This window comes from Marmota marmota, unplaced genomic scaffold (assembly GCF_001458135.2).
Source record: "Marmota marmota marmota unplaced genomic scaffold, marMar, whole genome shotgun sequence".
NCBI lineage: Eukaryota > Metazoa > Chordata > Mammalia > Rodentia > Sciuridae > Marmota > Marmota marmota.
This window is the reverse complement of record NW_026000048.1, coordinates 11,550,978-11,571,479: the sequence shown is the minus strand read 5'-3', so window position 1 is coordinate 11,571,479 and position 20,502 is coordinate 11,550,978. Positions and strand designations below refer to the sequence as shown.

The window sequence follows — 20,502 nt, the reverse complement described above, 5'->3', positions numbered from 1 at the left end:
ACTTACCCTACTGTCTCTGTATATGTCAAAAACAACTGGAAAGGAGAAAAAACTCAGTTATTAATGAATTAGTATTTTCATGATTTAAACCTCAAATGCATTTCATTACTAAAAACAGAATGGACCTTGAGTATTTAGTGCTTCTAAATCTCAAAACATCAAATATAAAAAGGCACCCTTGCAGTGTTTTATTTAATAAGTACTTATATAATATTCTCTATCCCCAACTATAAAAACCCCTTATATTTAAAAAGTCAAACCAAACACCAATATCAAGTCAAGTAGTTCACCACTGTATAACTTATCATACAGGAATGAGGAAAGTTGTCAACAAGGAAAGTACTCATATTCCTGGGAAAGCTGGGAATGGAACCACCATTTGACCCAGCTATTGCCCTTCTCAGACTATTCCCTGAAGACCCTAAAAGAGCGTACTACAGGGATACTGCCACATCGATGTTCATAGCAGCACAATTCACAATAGCTAGACTGTGGAACCAACCCAGATGCCCTTCAATAGATGAATGGATAAAAAAAAATGTGGCATTTATACACAATGGAGTATTACTCAGCACTAAAAAATGACAAAATCATGGAATTTGCAGGGAAATGGATGGCATTAAAGCAGATTATGCTAAGTGAAGCTAGCCAATCCCTAAAAAACAAATGCCAAATGTCTTCTTTGATATAATGAGAGCAACTAAGAACAGAGCAGGGAGGAAGAGCAGGAAGAAAAGATTAACATTAAACAGATACATGAGGTGGGATGGAAAGGGAGAGAAAAGGGAAATTGCATGGTAATGGAGGGAGACCCTCATTGTTATACAAAATTACATATAAGAGGTTGTGAGGGGAATGGGAAAATAAACAAGGAGAGAAATGAATTACAGTAGATGGGGTAGAGAGAGAAGATGGGAGGGGAGGGAGGGGGGATGGTAGAGGATAGGAAAGGTAGCAGAATACAACAGTTACTAATAGGGCATTATGTAAAAATGTGGATGTGTAACCGATGTGATTCTGCAATCTGTATTTGGGGTAAAATTGGGAGTTCATAACCAACTTGAATCTAATGTATGAAATATGATATGTCAAGAGCTTTATAATGTTTTGAACAACCAATAAAAAAAAATTAAAAAAAAAAGAAAGAACAGAGCAGGGAGGAAGAGCATGAGAAAAAGATTAACATTAAACAGAGACGAGAGGTGGGAGGGAAAGGGAGAGAAAAGGGAAATTGCATGGAAATGGAAGGAGACCCTCATTGTTATACAAAATTAAATATAAGAGGTTGTGAGGGGAAAGGGAAAAAAAAAAACAAGGGAGAGAATTAAATTACAGCAGATGGGGTAGAGAGAGAAGATGGAAGGGGAGGGGAGGGGGGATAGTAGTGGATAGGAAAGGTAGCAGAATACAACAGTTACTAATATGGCATTATGTAAAAACATGGATGTGTAACCGATGTGATTCTGCAATCTGTATTTGGGGTAAAAATGGGAGTTCATAACCCACTTGAATCTAATGTATGAAATATGATATGTCAAGAACTTTATAATGTTTTGAACAACCAATAAAAAAAAAAGAAAAGTACTCATGAAAGGAGAATCTGTCATTTATTTGAGGAATGAAATGAGTAAAATTTATCATACAAAAGCATAAAATCTAATTATGCTAATGGCATGATTTATCTTTTTGAAAATAAGTCGGCCACAGAACCCAGTCTTGACAAGGAGGAAAAAAAGTAAAGCATAGAAGATATCAATTTTAAGATGCATGGAAATTCTCTTACAATGTACTTTCAATATCCAAAAAACAACCCACAAATGTTTACTTCACAGAATTTGGTTTCTATAGATGGACTCTATGAAATATAGGTCTGGTTTTTGTAGATGGACCCTATGAAATATTTGAACATCTAAAATGACAGGAGAGAGAATGGTTTTGGTATTAGAAATGAATTTCAATTAAATAAGGTGAAAATTAACATGCAAACCATGAGAAATATCAATTAGTAATATAGTAAAATGCAGTACTTTAAATAAAATTTTTTTTTTTTCTTTTTTAGTGCTGAGAACTGAAAAAGGGCCTATAGCAGGCTGGGCAAGTGCTCTATCATCAAGCTTCACCCCCAGTCCTCATACAATAGTCCCATTTTTTAAAATATGCACCTTGGTGAAATAAGGTCCAGTAATATTATGTACTTTATTTCATTTCATTGGGTAAATTTAAAAATACTCACAATCTTCATCTAAGAATTTATACTGTATGTGTTTCTTGAAAAAGTCTTGAATGCATCTGCAAATTTCTTCCTTTTGTTTAGAAATATGATCATAGTATTGTGTGTAGTCCCTCTGAGAAATACCTGACAAGAAAATATTTTATATTGTTATTATACAATATTCTTAAAAAAATACAAGATGTAATTTAAACTTTTTTGAGACAATCATTAAAGTAGGTCAGAAGTTCAATCAGATGAAAATTGCATTAAACATTATTCAGGTGTCAAGATTACACATAGAGAGGAATCCTACAGTTCAATATTGCCACACATTCTTACTTCTGGAAGTATTTTTTTTGAGCACAACATAAAGAATTTAGACACGGGCTGGGGATGTGGCTCAAGCGGTAGCGCGCTCGCCTGGCATGCGTGCGGCCCGGGTTCGATCCTCAGCACCACATACAAACAAAGATGTTGTGTCTGCCAAATACTAAAAAATAAATATTAAAAAATTCTCTCTCTCTCTACCTCTATCTCTCTCACACTCTCTTTAAAAAAAAAAAAAAAAGAATTTAGACACAAAAAAGCTTGCTAAGAGAAAATTTAAAGTAGCTATTTAAACCTGCATACATTCAACTGATTTGATTTTTTTCCAAGAAAGTTTCCACAAATTAGTTATCTTCTACTGTTTTGGTGAAAATTTAAAATATCCCTCACCATATGTCTGCAATATTCATATTTTATTTCATAGAAACAGTCTACTTTTCTTGTTTATACATGCTATTCGGCCTTCACAACACTGGTCTTTCAAGCTATGGAAAAGTAAATATTCCCCTTTTGCAAAGTGCCTTTGCTGATATGATTCCAAATACACTTGAGGGACTACAGTATGAATTCCTGCAATATGCTTAAGTCCTAGGGAAAGATGTCTGCTCTGAAATAAGGGCTTCCAGTTCCTTCATCACATGCCAATATGACTCTTGTCTTTAGCACATTTATTCTCTAGTTTTTCCAGGAATATCTAACAATATGACAAATTTGAATGCCCCAAGTCTCCTTCAGCTATGTTAATAAGTATCAACATCATATTTAATGAATATGATTTATTTGATTTGATTAAATTACACTTCTCTTGGTTGATCATATGTTTTACTTCTCAGGAAACATGCATAACTAAAAATTTAAGGACACACAATCTTCAATATTTAACTTGAATAATCAGAACAAACATAAAAAATAACCTGAAAGAAAAGAATATGGGTAACTTTTAGAATAGCTTCCTTGTTTTCCCACATATTTTCTTTTGCTGGAATAATGAACAGTGTCCCAATAATAAAAATAAAGGTTCAAAAACTCAGGTTTTTGTGATGCTTTCTAATAAGCTATTGCTAGTAATACTTTTGGAAAGTTTCAAACAGAAAGAAGGTAACATCATACAATGTCAAATTGGAAATCATAATAACCACCACTTTCATCTCTGGAATCCAGACAGACATGATTAATCAACAATACTACCTTTTTCTGTGGAAACTGATTATGGGCTCAGGATCCTTGTCAGCATAGCATTCCAGAGAGTCAGTATCAATTGGGTAGAGGTGGCATCTGAAATTAAAACTGATTGATAACCCTGTGGTAATTACTAGAAATGTATTTCCATCAAAAGCTTGTCTTTGGGCTGGGGTTGTAGCTCAGTGGTAGAGCACTTGCCTAGTACGACTGAGTCCCTGAGGTTTGAGCCTCAGCACCACATAAAAATAAATAATAAAACAAAGGTATTCTGCCCATCTATAACTAAAAATATTTTTTTTAAAAAAATTGTCTTCTCTTTGATTTTTTATTTTTAGTTGATACATAGTAATTGTATACTTTGAAGTACAATGTGATGTTTTAAAACCTATATACAATGTCTAATAATCAAATTAACATATTTACACTATGGAATACTATTCAGCCATAAAAAGAAATACTGATATTTAAGGCAACATGGTTTTCTTCTTTTAAAAAATACTTTCAAAGATAGAAAGAACTCACCAATAAGCTTGTTTTCCTTGACAAAACATCGGAACTCAGCTCCAGGAATTAATTCACACCATTTTCGGAGAACAAGCTATACACAAAGGAAAAAATGTGATACAACTAGGCAAGGTCTAAGACAATTTCCTAACAAGACTATCCCTAACAGCTGCTATTAAAAAATGATTTTAAAAGGGGGAGAGAGCAGTACCATAAGACAAGCTTGACATGAGGGCAAGGGCTATAGTCTATCATTCCAAAGAAAGAAAAAAAGAAAAATTAGGCTGAAACTCTTCAGGACAAGATCCATCTTTGTCACATCATTCTGAGAGTTCTGACATAATACCCAACAGCAAGGATAGATAACCAAGTCAAATCGTATTGCCACTGTGCTATAAGTTGCCCTGTAATTTACATGTTCTCCATCCCTGTAGGAATATTAATAAAATAATTTCAGGGCTGGAAGGAAGGAGGGGTGTGTGTGTGTGTGTGTGTGTGTGTGTGTGTATACACATACAATGTCTAATAATCAAATTAATATACAAGTCTCTCTTCTCCACTAACTTGCAAGCTCCCTAAGGGTGAGGAAGCAGGTTTACTCATCTTTCTGTATATAATACTTAGCAGCCGCATGAGAAATTTGTTTGCCAAGTAAAACAGCAAATGTATAAGATAAGCAGCCACTAAAAATCATGTTATTTGAAAATTAATGACCTGGGAAAATGCTTACACTATAAGTTTAAAGAAAGTTAACATATAATGCAAAATATTTATAAAGAGAGTACACACACACCCTCAAGAAAGGTGATGATGGTATAATCCCTAAAAAGCAATAAAAGAACAAATTCTGGTAAATACATCTTGGGGATAAATGATAACGTCTCAACAAAGATTATTCCTCAGGGAAAGGCTAAAAATAAAAAATAAAATTTCCTCATTTTTTTATTCCCAGCACAAAGTAATAAGACAGTAACAGGTGCTTCATTAACAGATGTTTGTTCAATAAAATAGCAGATATGAATATATTACATAAATACAAATAATGTTATAAAAGGCTGTATAATAACATGGGAAATACTTTCAGATGGTATAAGGTGAAAAAACTTGCACAAGTAGTGTGTAAAGATCTCAATTACAGTGCACTAAGAAACAGAGTAAAAATATTCAATAAAGTGAACAGGTAGACTTTTTTTTACATGTGTATGGTTCTAGAAATGGAACCCAGGGCCTCCTACATGCTAGGCAAGTGTTCTTCCACTAAACTATATCCCCATCCCAGTAGGCAATTTTCAGAGCATGCATGTATACAAGTATTCAGAAGCAAAAGACAATGAAGAAAAGTTTTAAAAATCACCATACTAATTCTAACTGGTATTATAAATCCAAATAAAAGTGTATAGCAATTATGTAGGCAAGATAACCATCGTCTCTTTAACAAATTTTTCGTTAAGCATTATATTCTGCGAATGCAAATACAAGAATTACCAGAAATGATGGTAAGTGACAGCCTACCAGGGATGGAAAACATTTAAAAAAAAAAATGTGTATGTGGGGGTGGTTCCAGATTCACCCATGACTCTCAATGAGTTATTAGCTGCACTGAAGAACATGGCCCATTCCAGGTGTCTGCACATGTGTACACTTTCAAAACTAGGAAACCATGAAATAAAAATTGAGGTTTACTATGCTTAACATCGTGAAAATAGCTAATAAGAGTTGTCTTGTTCACTATCTTTCACTCTTACTTCAAAATTATTTCTAAGATGTGAGTGAACAATATTTTAAAAGTGTGTATAAGAAAAACTTAATTTTCCTGGCATATCAGGTTTAAAAACTTAACCAGGTTCATCTGGGTGGGAAGTATAAATTCTATAAGTTTATGTATGCTATATATATTTGGTATATAAATATTCTACCAATAATACATATTCTTTCATATGTATCCTACATTTCATAAATTTAAAAATTCAGGGGTTCTCAGCTTTTTCTATAGAAATCAATCCAAAAAATTCCATTCGGTTAAGTAGAAATTTTCAATACATCTTCATTTAGGATCATCAATGTCATTAAGGCAAAAACAAAGCTTCTTACCCCATATTCCATACAAGGATCTGGAGAATCATCAGTACAATGGATAAATCTTTGGAGAGAAAAGCAGCAATTGAATTTTTTAAAAACTGGTATCAGTTTACATACATACGTTACTTATATTTAACATGAGAGTCAGATTTTATTAAAGGCAATCAGAAATAGGAGACAAATTCAAATCCAATGAACATGTATTATGTATTATTTGATGTTATGCATTAGCCTAAGCACCCTAAAGAAGTTATCTCATTTACCCTCAAAACATTATGAGCTCTTATAATCATTATAAAATATACAAATAGTATAATGCAAAATATACAAATAGTATAATATAGTATAATCTCCATTTTTCTATCAAAAGACAAAGAAACTAAGACGCAAAAAAAAGTCCAAATTTAGTGACCAAGCTGGGTCTATAATTCAAGTGGCCTAACTCCAGATTCTCAATAAATGCAGGATGGTGCTGCCATTTCACACATTCTCATTCATTTAATCTCTGGCTGTGCCAGCAGACAGTCTACTATACTTTGCCATTAATGTTACTTCTGCCATCTAAAGCTACATAAAGGTAATCCATTCCTTCTCCCACGTACTATTTTAAAAAATACTTGATGGAACTATTCAGTCCTCCATTAAGCTTCTGTCTCTAAAAACTCTTGTGTCATGTACAATATCTATACCATTTATTAAATATCTATCTATGCTAAAGGCAATTAGGCCCCAGGAATGCTAAAATGAGTAATATGCCTTTTTCCTTTACTAGGTTAGTCCTAAAGGAGAAAGGACTAACAAGTAGACAAACAATTTCAAAACACTGGGGAAAATAAAATACTCTGACAGCAAAAAGGAAGATGTAATTGGTTATCTGCTGTGGGGGGAGTGAGGGAAGGTAGGCAAGAAGAAGTCCAGATTTAAGGCACAGAGAAATGTGCTAAGATAGGGAGGGAAGTAAGAAATGTCACCTAGTATTCAAAGAACTGCAGGACATCTGTACTCGTGGGGTGTAGCATACAAGAGGGAAATTGAAGAATGATGGAGTTGGATAGAAATTTTGTACAGGAGAAGTACAGACCATGTACAGTTCACCAGCCTAGGGACAAAGGGAGACTATAAAGTCTAAATATTCAAGGGAGATCATTACCTTCATGCATTAAGAATGTCACTGTGGTGAAATAATATTGGATAGTTTGGGGAAAGGGTGGCAATGTGAGGCAAAGAGACCAGTGGAAAGACTTGTTGCAAGAGTCCTGGTAAGAGATGGGAGCTCATGAAGGCAATGCTGGAGTGGAGAAGGAGAGGCATCAATATATAAAGATATTCAGGCCACATCAATATAACTTGATGTATGACTGAAAGGAAGGAAGAAGCTTTTTAATTTCCCTGAATACATGATTAGGTGGGACTACTCTGTAATCATTATGCTTTATACTACAAACAATAACAAGTTTACTTGATTGGCTGAAATCCTAAGAACAGAGCTTCTATTACCACTAATAATTGGGCACTGACTGATAAAACCTACATTGCTAAAAAAGTTACACATAGTGTGTTTTGTTAAAATGCCGGTAGGTTTTCTCTATTAGTGGGCTTTATGCACTGAGCCAGGTACAACACGAATCTTTTTATTTGTTTTCTCATTTAATTCTTCCAATAATCCTATGAGGACATGAATGTTATCACTATCTACAGTTATCACACAAGGATACCAAGATTCAGAAAGGTACAATAACAAGGAAGTGAGGAAGAGAGCACTAAATCATAGACTGCAGGCTGTACTGTTTCTCTAAAGGATAAAGGTTCTATTAAAACTCTAAAATTAAGGGGGGGTGGAGCCAGAACAAAACAAAAACAACACAAATACTAATGGGACTTTAGGCTCAACCAATGTCAATACTAAAAAAAAAAACACACATGGGGCGGGAGTTGTGAGTCAGCAGTAGAGCGCTCGCCTAGCACATGCAAGGCCCTGGGTTAGATCCTCAGCACCACATAAAAATAAATAAATAAAATAAAGGTATTAAAACAAAACAAAACAAAAACCTACTGCTCACCAAATCCATAATATAAAACGGATCTTCTAAAATACCAACTTATTAATTTTCTGATTTTATACATTCAAACACATGCTGGTGCTATTTTAAAACCTAATTTTTCTCTGAAAAGCAAAAATCCCTTGTTTTAAATCAAACTAATTTAAAAGTATGCTACCCAGAGGAGTTAAACTCTATAATTAGAAAACTAGCTTTCAATATATTTAAAATTTGTTAAGTAAAAATTAATCTCATATGTTGTTTCATGTTAATCAATTTTTATGTTAAGGTCATAAACTGTCAGATTAATAAAACTAACACAATTATTTTATCCTTAAAGAAATCTACTTTCTCCCCAAGATCAGCAGAATCATAAGCATTATGAATATTTATAGGGGCTGGGGCTGTAGCTCAGCGGAAGAGCCCTCGCCTAGCATGAGCAAAGGCCTGGGGTCGATCCTCAGCACCACATAAAAATAAATAAATAAAATAAAGGTATTGTGTCCTACCTTCAACTAAAAAATAAATATATAAAAAAAGAATGTTTACAGAATTCTATGCTGTAACATCTTCTGTCATTGAAGAAAATTATGATTGGTCACACAGCCACTATGAAGACAAGTAAAATATTCTGGATTAGATAAACTACATCATGAAGAAAATTAAAACATTCCAAGAAAACACTGGCCAAGAAATATCAAAAATCAAAATCAAGAATTTGGGCTCCTTACTAGCATACAGTCTGAGCATCCCTAATCGAAGAAGCAGAAATCTGAAATGCTCCAACTCCGAAACTGTATGAGAACCAATAAGACATCACTAGTGGAAAGGTTCACACCTCACTTCATGTGACAGGTCACAATCAAAACACTAGCATACTGAAAATATTGTAGAGAATCACCTTCTATCTGTGTGTATAAGGTGTTTATGAAGCATAAATGAATTCAATGTTTAAAGGTGGGTTCCATCCCTGAGGTCTTTGTATTTGCAAATATTCCAAAAAATCTAAAACACTTCTGGTCCCAAGCATTTCAGATAAGACCAATCTACAGGCTTACAGAAAAGTCAATTAATTAACGTCTCTGGATGGCTCTTGGTGCCTTAACAGAAAATGAGAGATGGAATTAGGTGATTTCTAAAGTTCTTTTTACAGAGAATTCATCAGGCCTCCTCTTCTTCACTGCCTTTGTAGTTGGTTAACCACTTATTAGACACTAAACTTTTTAAAATTCTAAGTGAATAATGTGTTAAAAATCCACATAGTATTTTAGTAGGGACAAAAAACTGTGTGGTAAAAGAATTATTGATAAAAGAAAAAACGTTTTTATAATACTTTTATAAATGCTTTTACTTTTTCTTTTCTCTTTGTTTGGTGCTGGGGATTGAACCAAGGGCTTTTTCATGTAAAATATGAGCTCTACCACTAAGCTATTAACTCCAGCCCCATGAAGCCAATTTAAGCTTACTTTAAAACTTAATATTACAGTTTCCAACCAACCATTAGTTCATTATCAAGATAAAACTAAACTAATTGTCTATATTTTTCTCCATTTAAATGTATCTAAATGATACAAAGAAGAGAGAAACAATTAAGGAATTAGCTTAGGCAAAATAATATGACATTGTTTTAATGGTTAACGTAGTTACAGAACTCCTACCATATTAAGTTTTGAAATGTGATTTTAATCAGCTGGGTGCCATATTTTTATAAATCTGATAAATGAGGATAATTTCTTATTAACCTATTGTTCCATAAAGAAAAAGGTTTTTTAAAACAAGGTAGATTAGAACCTTAAAGCAAAAAAACAAAAAGAAGCAATTCCAAGACATGGGTCTTTATTATCTAATTTTTAAAAATGTTTTTACATTCCTACAAATATTGATTTCAATACTTGGTTAATCCTCATACTGCTACTTAAAAATAAATATTTATTTTATGGGCTGAGAATGTAGTTCAGTGGTAGAACTCTTGCCTAATACATATGAGGCCCTGGGTTCAATCCCCAGCACCTGCAAAAAAAAAGTATATATTTTAATACATACACATTTGCATTCTATCATCCTATAACATCACTTTCAAAGGTCAATTGGTTTAACATTTGTTATTTTAAAAACTTGACTAGTTTTAGAAGGCAGAAAATATGTGGTATAGAAGAGATTATTGCACAAGACCTTATTAAGATGATTAGCCAGATGGCCAAGTATCCTTCCTGAAAGGAGAGGAAAGTGCTGATCCATCTAGTTAAAACTGAATAGAAAGGTCAGCAAGAACATTTTCAGGAGCTCAACTGAAATACTGCAAATGGCTGCATGTGAATATTTCAATTCCATTTACATTCTTGGGGAGGTGGGTTTGCTTTAAAAAAAAATCCACTTCTAAAAATGTTCTCCTCCATTAGTTAGTAGTATTATACAAATTAGTATACTAATTAGGAAGATTTCTTTAATTGAAAATTTCAAAATGACATCAACAAAAAGTAGTATAAAACCAAAGTCACTAATTTATAGTCTACATCAAAAGGACACTCCAACATTTAATTCTAAACTCCTAATTCTAAGCAGAATAATTACAGTTGCTCTAACTAGTCATGAAATCCCTAAAATAACACAACTGTTAAATAATAAATGTTATGTAATCTACAATGTAAATTATAAACTAGATGAACTCCCAGATATAAAAAAAAATTATTTTAAGAAAACAAAAGCAAAATCTCAAAGGTCTACTTTAATGAGAGCTACCACAAAATTATGCCTGAATATTATTAACATGTTTTGAAATTAGTTAATAGGAATTTTGGAGAGCAATGTTCTACATTCAAATTTTTAAAAAAGAGAAGAGTCTAACCCCAAATTAGAAGTAATAAGCTTAGTTATTACTAATGACTAAGAGGAGTGCTTTAGTTAGATTTTCTAAAAGTCCTTGTGACCAAAACACCTGAAGCAAGAACTTAGAGGAAGAAAATTTATTTGGGGCTATTTCAGAAATCTCAGTCTAAATAGATGGCCAACTTCCTTGCTCTGGGGAAAAGTGAGGTAGCACATCATGAGAGAAAGGCCCAGTGGAGAAAAGCTGCTTGACTCATGGGTTGGGGGTGGAGATAAGGAAGCAGAGAGAAGGAAGGGAAGAGGTATCCTCCTAGAGCCTGTTCTCAGTGATCCCCTCCTCCAGCTGCACCCCACCTGCCTACAGTTACCAACCACACAGTCAGTCCAATCAAACAGGATGGACTGATTAGGTTACAGCTCTCATAATCTATTCATTTCACTTATCCTGCATTAAGAGGAGATTTTGGAAGACACCTCATGTCCAAACCATAATGAGGAGTATCATGTTTTTTCCTTTTATTTCTACCCAAGTTCCTTCCTAATTTATTCCCTCAACTTAAACAAGACTATTTCTGCCAGCCAAATGCTCTTACTGTAAGTAGGCATATTTATTTATCTTGTCTTAAACATGTTGTGAGACTGACATGCTTTTTCTGTGAACTTCATTATTATAATCAACAGAAATCCATCATGCCATTTCAAAGGCTTCACACCTTGGAAGAGGACAAATGTAAATAGTCAGTGATGAGGATGCATGTCCAGAACTTCGGGACTTGGGACACATGGATTATCAGGAAAACAGAGAATGCAGAATATGAAAAATAAGGTAGAACGTGTCCTCTACTAGGCTATAAGGAAAGAAGGACAAAGATGAGAAGGACGCATGTATATATACTGTGATGGGTTATGCTATGATCAAGAAGTATATTTTGCAGGAAAAAGGTAGATGGAGGGGGAAATGAGAAGCTATTAGTGGAAAGCACTTGAAGATGAGCCCTGTATGCTGGACAAGGGATGAGATTTTAGCCTTGGTGATGTATGTGATTTACAGTATTACCTATTCCAATGGTGTGAGTTGCTCTCAAATTTGGGCCAGTGTGGTAGGAGCAGAGGAGAAGAATCAGAGTAATTAGTATATATGAGAATAATCTGTGAATTTATTATGGGCTTAGATATTATCTAAATCTTATGATAATTTCATCATTTTTAAAGAAATGGACTTGAAAAATCATGGGGTACAAGGTTCTAATAGTCCACTTATACATGACTCCAGACTGCTGCTGAACTTCAAGATTATAGTGGTTCCCTCCCATTTGCAATTCTAGTTCCCTGTGATCATGTCATTTCTAAAAATATGAACTGAAAAATTCCTAAGTTTTAAATTAAGTGACATTCTGAGTAGTGTGATAAAATCTTGTGCTGTCCTGTTCCATCCTGCCCAGAACATGAGGCATCCCTCTATCCAGTGTTTCCAGTAGACATATGCCACCTACCTGTTAGTCACTTGGTTAGCTGTCTTGGTGATCAGGTCAACTGTCACAGTATTATAATGCTTATGTTCAAGTAACCCCTATCTTACTTAATAATGACACCAAAGTGCAAAATCTATGCTGGCAATTCAGATATTCCAAAGAGAAGTCATAATGTGCTCCTCTTAAATGAAAAGGTGAAAGTTTACCATAGGGATGTATGTATAGGAAAAAAACACAGCCTCTATAGAGTTTGGTACTAACTATAATTTCAAGCACTCACTGGAGGGATATTCCCCTGAAGATAAAGGACTACTTTAATCACTAGTTTTGTGATAATCTTAAGGAAAAAAATCTAAAAATTGCATTGAGTATAACTGAGTTTAAATTACTAAGACAAATGAAATTCCCTGATCTCTGGTCAATTCTATTTTTCCTCAGTCATGAGACTATCACAGAAACAATGAATGGATTTAGTTTTTCACCCACTCAGCTTTTTCTTCTAAATGACAAGGGAATAACAGTTTTTTTTTTTTTTCCTTACTTTGGCTTACTAAAGTGACACATAATCAATAAAATAATTGTTGAAAGCAGCCTTGTGATTCAATAAGTTTAATCAAATATAATGTTTATACTTGGACAAAGAATATAGTCAGCAAAGATAATGTAGATTGATTATGTTATATGTGTTATATTTAAATCTCTACTTTTTTTTGTCTAGAGTAACAATTTGAGGAACAGGAAAAATGAAACTGTACTTACTTAATATTTTACAGCAAATTACAGTTTGGCAGACACTGATGATTGGCCCTTTCTAGCTGTTCCCCATTACCAACCTTGCTTACAGAATGTGAATTGTCCAGACACTGGAAACACTTGTGCTTCCTGATCACCTCTTGGTATGGTCTAGCCCCCCAAAAATCCCATGTAGTAAAGGCTTGGTTCCCAGCCCATGATGTTACTGGAAGGCGGGGAATCCTTCAGTAAATGGGGCCTACTGGAAGGAAGTTAGGTCACTGTGGATTTGCCATTGAAGGGGATACTAGGATCCTGGTTCTTTTCTGCCTTTCTCTTTGTTTCCTGGCTGCCATTATAAAAACAAGCATCCTCAACCATGTGCTCCTACCATTGTGTACCATGCTGCCACAAGCCCAAAATAAACAGCCAACAAATCATGGAATGAAACTAGAAGCCAAAGTAAAGTTTTCCTCCTTATAAACTGTTTATCTCAGATATTTTGTTACAGTTATGCTAACATACCTCCCTAACCCCAGGGATGCATGTGTTGATCTAAGCAGACCTTAAGGCATGAACCTGGACCAGCAGCATCAATGTTACTCAGGAACAAATTAGAAATAATATGGCTGGGCCCCACCCCAGGAGTACTGAAACAGAAACTCCAGGAATGGGTCCCAGAAATCAGTGCTTTGGCAAACTCTCCTGATGACTCTGATGCATTCTAACATTTGAAAACCCCTCATCTAAATGGTCATGCATTCTGTTTCTGTTGCCAATTCTTTGATTAGGCTAAGTAACTGTGTGGCCAGTGATGTCTGAGAGAAGTCTCCTGGGAAGCTTCCAGGAGTGCTTTACTTGTTCATATAGGAAATTAATCAGAGGAGATACACCTATCTTTCCTATTTTTGTATGGACATTGTCATGTCTTCATGTGATAGATATTTGCAACTTAGACAGCAATCTTGTGACCAACAGGTGATAACCCTAAACACCAAGCCAATAAGCCAGGGATGGCAGAGAGGAAAGTCTGAAAGTCTTTTCCTGGTGACCTTAGCGGGCTGCTGAATTAACTCTAAAAATACAGAGTCTCCAAGTTTCTTGGTAAATAATATATTTTTTAATTATCCAGATTTATTTATTTTTATTTTTTACAGTGCTGGCTATTGGACTCAGAGCTTTATGCATGCTAAGCAAGCACTCTACTACTGAACCACACACACTTCTGGCCAAATAATATATTCTTTTTAAACCCCATATGTATAAGCTATCTTCAGCTGGCCTTTTGTTATCTTGCAATCCTGACCACATCTTTGTTTTTAGTTAAGGTAAGTTTCAAAATAGTATAAACAAAATAATTTTATTTTTGTAATACTATATGATATTATACATAGTATGTATATATATATATGTATAATACACATATATATGTATATTATAATATTCAGTTATACTGTATTCTGTATTTTAATTGTAAGCACTTTGAAAATAATCTGTAAATTAACTGAAAGTACAAAGAACTTTTAGAATTAGATTATTGAAATTATGTTTTGGTTTTGGTGGAAGAAATCAGTTGTGGGACCTTGGGCCAATTACTGACACATTTAATCCTCAGTTTTCTAATCTGTATAAGAAAAGGGTTAGATGAAGTCACTGATATAACTCTATCTGATCTAAAGAATTACACTTTTTGTGTGTGTGTGTGTGGTGCTGGGAATTGAACCCAAGGCCTCCTCATATATGCTAGGCAAGCACTCTACCAACCGGACTACATTTAGAGTTTTAATCTTTTAAGAGCTTTCTGACAAGGCCTTATGTCAAAAGTTCATCTTTTTTAAATTTTTGCAGTGCTAGAGATTGAACCCAGGGCTTTGTGCATGCTAAGCAGGTACTCTACCACTGAGCTATAGCCTCAGCTCCCAAAGTGCATCTTCAATGAGTTCTATCAATAAGGAATTTTAATATGATGATAACTTTTACTACTATGCTACTGGCTTATTAATTGCTATGCAACTGACTACCAACAAATATTTCTAGAAAAGGGTGACACATTAGTGGTACCCACCTAAAAGTCTAAAAGGTCAGTGCTCAGTAGTTGTTCCTGCCAACTCCCAACTATTTACACTCGGAGAAGAATGGCCTTTTCTGGGTGAACACTCTAAATCCAAGGCCTCAAATTCACTTGCTGACCTAACTTCCTCCCCATACAAAAGTCAAAAAATACAAAATTCGAATCAACTCATGGATACCATTCACGGGAACATCAGTCAAATTAAGACAAAAAGGAAGAAGTGGACTAAGTGGAAATAGTGGATCTCTAAATTATAAAGCTGAGTTAGAAAACAATCAGCCTCAGAACAGAAGTGATTTATAATGGTTTCTGGAAAGGCAAGGGGCTCTCACACTCTAGCTACAACCAGTACTAAAGGTATATAAAAGTCCATACCAGATTAATTAACAGTGTAGAGTAATTTTAATGTAATATATTTCAGGGCCTCTTAAAGCATTGGCTGTCAGAAAGCTTTACAATGGAAAGACATGACTTTCTTTTAATCAGAGGGCATCTCCTAAAATGAAAAGGCTACTAATTATTAGTAAACAAGGACTACCAACTCCTAATAGCATCTGCACCAACACAGCCATAAAAGGCTGACAACTAAATGTCAAAATAATACAGGGCTGGGCATGGTGGCACACGCCTATAATCTCAGTGGCTTGAGAACCTGAGGCAGGAGGATCATGAGTTCAAAGCCAGCCTCAGCAACTTAGTGAGGCCCTAAACAACTCAGTGAGACCCTGTCTCTAAATAAAATACAAAAAAGGGCTGGGGATGTGGCTCAACGGTTAAGTGCCCCTGAGTTCAATCTCTGGTGCCAAATGTGTGTGTGTGTGTGTATGCTTTATTCTTAAAGCCAGAAATACCAATGCAGGTAAAAGCCTGCTTCTTCCAGCTGGAAGAAGGCTGGAAGAAGAACCCTACCCTGTGCTGAGGACTGAACCCAGGGTCTCACACATGCTAACACATTATTACTGAGCTACACCCCCAGCTCCTAAAATCCTTTTTAATAAGTATGCAAGACAACCATGCCCATTAACAGTTACATAACTTTGTTTTCTCTAATTAATATATTACTATAATTACATGCCCAAGCTACAAAACTCGGATTCAACAAAGTTCACGAAGCAAAGTTATTTATTCAGGCCAAGTTCCTTTTCAGAAAAGGATGTGAATTGGGGTAAACTATCATGGAAAACTCGAATGAACGGGTAGGAAAGAAGTAGCACAGATATACAATATTTTTTACCTTTGTTCTCCTGCTTAGCTTCTACATTTTAAGATATCTTTTATTTTAAAGGCCAGTTTAAAGAAGTTTGAGATAACTGGTGTAAGATAGATAGGAAGAGAAACTTAGAAAAATAACTGCCACTTGATGATAGAATAAAAGCACAAACAGCAACTTACAACTCAATAGTGCAGGTGTTCTGTATAACTATGATGCAGATCATGCAAGGTCAAGTTCTTTAACTATAGAGTGACTGGCAAAGAAAGGAAAACTGCAATTCCACTTTTGAAATTTATACTAAGGAAAAAATTAGAGAAGCACCCAAAGATTTAACTTCAGAATATTCACTGCAGAACTTTTTTTTTTTTTGATGGTGCTGGGGATTGAACTCAGGGCCTTATGCATGCGAAGTAAGCACTCTACCAACAGCTCTATATCCCCAGCTCCACTGCAGAACTTTTTAGAAGAAAAGGATTGGTCAAACACATCACGCCATTGGTATTCAGGGACATATCATTAAGGTAATAAAAAGTCATGAAGAATTAAGTATTTAAAGACATGCAAAGATGTCACTATATGCTGGTAAGTGCAAATTTAGCCTACTAAGCAATACAAATTATAGGATACCATTTGAAAAATTTATACATATAATAAATTTATATATATATGTATAAATTTATATATATAATATTATATATAAATAAATGCATAGACAGAACTCTGGAAGTATATAGAGCCAATTATAATGATTCTAAGTGCTTTTTTTAATATTTATTTTTTAATTGTAGTTGGACTCAATATCTTTATTGATTTATTTTTATGTGGTGTTGAGGATCAAACCCAGGGCCTCACATGTGCTAGGCGAATGCTCTACCGCTGTAGTATACAGAACAACATAGGTATACAGAACACCGTAGTTGCTGTTTGTGCTTTTATTCTATCATCAAGTGGCAGTTATTTTTCTAAGTTTCTCTTCCTATCTATCTTACCCCAGCCCCTCATTAGTGTTTTTATATTTTCTGTTTTTGTTTAGCTACAGTTTCTAATTTTGCTTTTCTATGATAAACATCAGTTTTATACAAGGAAAAAAAAGAGTACTAAAATATTTAATGTGCAAATACACAGAAAGTTCTTTATATTTAGGAAAATCCACTATATAAGTCTTTACCGTAAAAGGAAAAGAAAGGTACGTTTTGATAGGTAGTTTTGGGAACATAAAAGACTTTGAAATATAAAACTGTTGTTTATAGCAGTACTAGAACTAATGGAGTTCTACCAATAGAAAAATCAGCACAAATACTGAAATAACTGATACTGAGGGAACGAGATGCTTACGGTTGAGTGAAGTCACGAGTGATGAAATCAGAACTCTTGAAAAGTAGAAAGATGTCACTGAGGGTTTTACACTTCAGAGAACTATTCATTGCTATCCAGTACGCATCCTAAATAATAAAGCACATGTGATTTAGTACATATTCCATGTTACTTGCTGTAGTAAAAAAATCTAGTAGATCTTAGCAATATTGTCAAATGTCAAATTATACTCCTTTACAAGGAAGAGCATGACCATTGCAGGACAGACCCTCAGTTACAATCACTGAGCTGGTGTGGCACTTTCCAATGCTTTTCTTGCTGATGATGGAAGAAGGGGGAAATGAAATGTCAGAAGCACACTTCAGCTGAAAGAGTAACATGGTAAAGAAACAGCCTGACCAGCTACTCTTCAAGAATAAAAGAGATCATTTCCCTTCTTCCTATCTCAAGAGTGACAGTCAAACATCAGAATTAAAATAATTAAGACCTTAAGTAATTAAGACTCATGTAAATCAAATCTAGGAAGGAAAGAGGGAAGATACTGGAACCATTACTACTTTAAATGGCAAATGTCTCAAACACGTCAAAAAAAGGAAGAAGAGCAGGCACACAGCTTAGTGGAACATGCCTAAACGGTAATATTATAATTGAGTAATTTAAAAAATACTCCTTTCTTATAGATTGAACAGAAGTAGGAGCACTGTATACTTTTGAGAAACAAATGATCGCAAAAAACTAAAAAGCTATTCTACTACATGTAAGAAAGCACTGGTATGTAGAAGAAAATAAACAACAACAAAAAGAAAAAAATAAATAACAACCACAAATAATTTTCCCATCTTAAGTGGAAAGTCCAAATTCAATTTAGTGGGGAAAAAATGATTAAAAATATTGCTGTACAAATGAAAAATTGACTGTGAGAACTACAAATGAGTTTAATAATTTTGTATATTGTAATATACGATATTATAACTTCTTTACAATAACTTTTTTGTCGAGGAGTGGGGGTGGGTACTAGAGATTGAACCCAGAGGGCCTTTCCCACAGAGTCACATCCCCAGACTTTCTTATTTTTTAGCATCTTGCTATGTTGCTGAGACTGGCTTTGAACTTACAGTCCTCCTGCCTCCGCTTCCCAAGTTTCTGGGATTACAGACGTGTGCCACCACTGCACCCAGTCAATAAGTAACTTTTTAAAAATTTCTCCCAATGAAAAAGATGATAAACTTCTGACTAAAAATAGAATATTGAACGCACTTTAACTCCACTGAAACAAGTATATACACAGCAAATTGTGCAGCTGAATAAACAAGGCAATTATCAACTCCAGGGAAGATAAAATATTGAATAAGAAAACATAAGTAATCATAGTATAGTATATACCAGATGTGTATGTGTTTTTTTGCATAACCATAGTAAATAAAAACACTGAATGCTGACCTAACCAAAATCAGATATAACTGTAAGGAGCATATGAAATAGGAAGTAAAGGGGATAGGAGATGAAAGAGCTGAGTCTTCCAAGTAGGAAGCCAATAATAAATATCTAAAACTGAAAAGTCAGGAAAGAGAGGTAAGTAACAAATGTACTAAAATATTTGAAAGTGGCTGCTCCCAAGGAAGAGGAAACAAAGTAAAACAGGTGTAGGACCTGCTGCTATTTGTGGCAAGATTCTGTATCTACTTAAAAATTTTAAACTGTGTACACATATAACTAATTATAAAGTAAAAATAAAAGTTAGATTAAGTACTTCACTCATTTTAAAAGAGAAAGATACATGAGATGATTTTTGAAAATGCAAGTTAAGTCTTTAATTTCTTAAATGAGCTTTAATGACATAAAATTATTTTCTAATGGATTAAAAAAAAGAGTATTTTTCCACGGGTCTTAACTTCTACAAAAATCTTTTTAATAAAGTGTAAATATAAGAAAATACAAGTTGATTTTTCAAACCACTCTATTTCTACATCTTGTAGCATTCTGATTATTACTTTACAATGAACAAAACTTTCTCTGTTAAATAGCTGAAGTTTCTAAAAGGGCAAAGAATGAACTTCCTCAGAATTCTAGAATAAGCAGCAACTTAAGAGGTCAAAACTGTCTTTTGACAGAAAATAAAGTATATCACAAACCCAGTAACAGGGTAAAAATAATAAATAAATTCCACACTATTTTCCCTAAAATTAGGAATATAATTAGTCTCTCTTTGAGGATATAAAATGAAATAAATAGTAAAGCAAAGACTATTCAAGCAATAAGAGATTTACTTATGTGTTCCTACCCTTGGGGCACTCCAGTTAAGCTTAGGAAAGACACTGCCACCTAGAGAATTGATAGCTTCCTGGACTTTAGTGGCAAACTCAGGAAATTCTGGTGCCTACAGAGAAAAAGAAGAAAGCATTAAGGCAAGTCAGTATTATCACAGTGAACATGGAAAATATGATCAAAACCTCAAGGATATACTCTAGGGCATTAAAAACAGAATGCAGAATACAAACTACCATCCAAATTTCAGAACTCAATAAAATAAG

At 34.3% G+C, this 20,502-nt stretch overlaps 1 protein-coding gene across 1 annotated transcript in view; it reads right to left on the bottom strand.

Annotated features, from left to right (window-relative positions):
- Positions 1-20,502, bottom strand: part of Cdc123 (cell division cycle 123) — a gene marked incomplete at its 5' end in the record, with an annotated part of 48,555 nt that overhangs the window by 13,102 nt on the left and 14,951 nt on the right. Inside the window, 6 exons of the mRNA XM_015495277.2 lie at positions 7-35; positions 2,234-2,356; positions 4,244-4,319; positions 6,317-6,365; positions 17,993-18,099; positions 20,253-20,348. Of these exons, the coding sequence (XP_015350763.2) occupies positions 7-35; positions 2,234-2,356; positions 4,244-4,319; positions 6,317-6,365; positions 17,993-18,099; positions 20,253-20,348 (480 nt within the window). The remainder of the gene's footprint in view (positions 1-6; positions 36-2,233; positions 2,357-4,243; positions 4,320-6,316; positions 6,366-17,992; positions 18,100-20,252; positions 20,349-20,502) is intronic.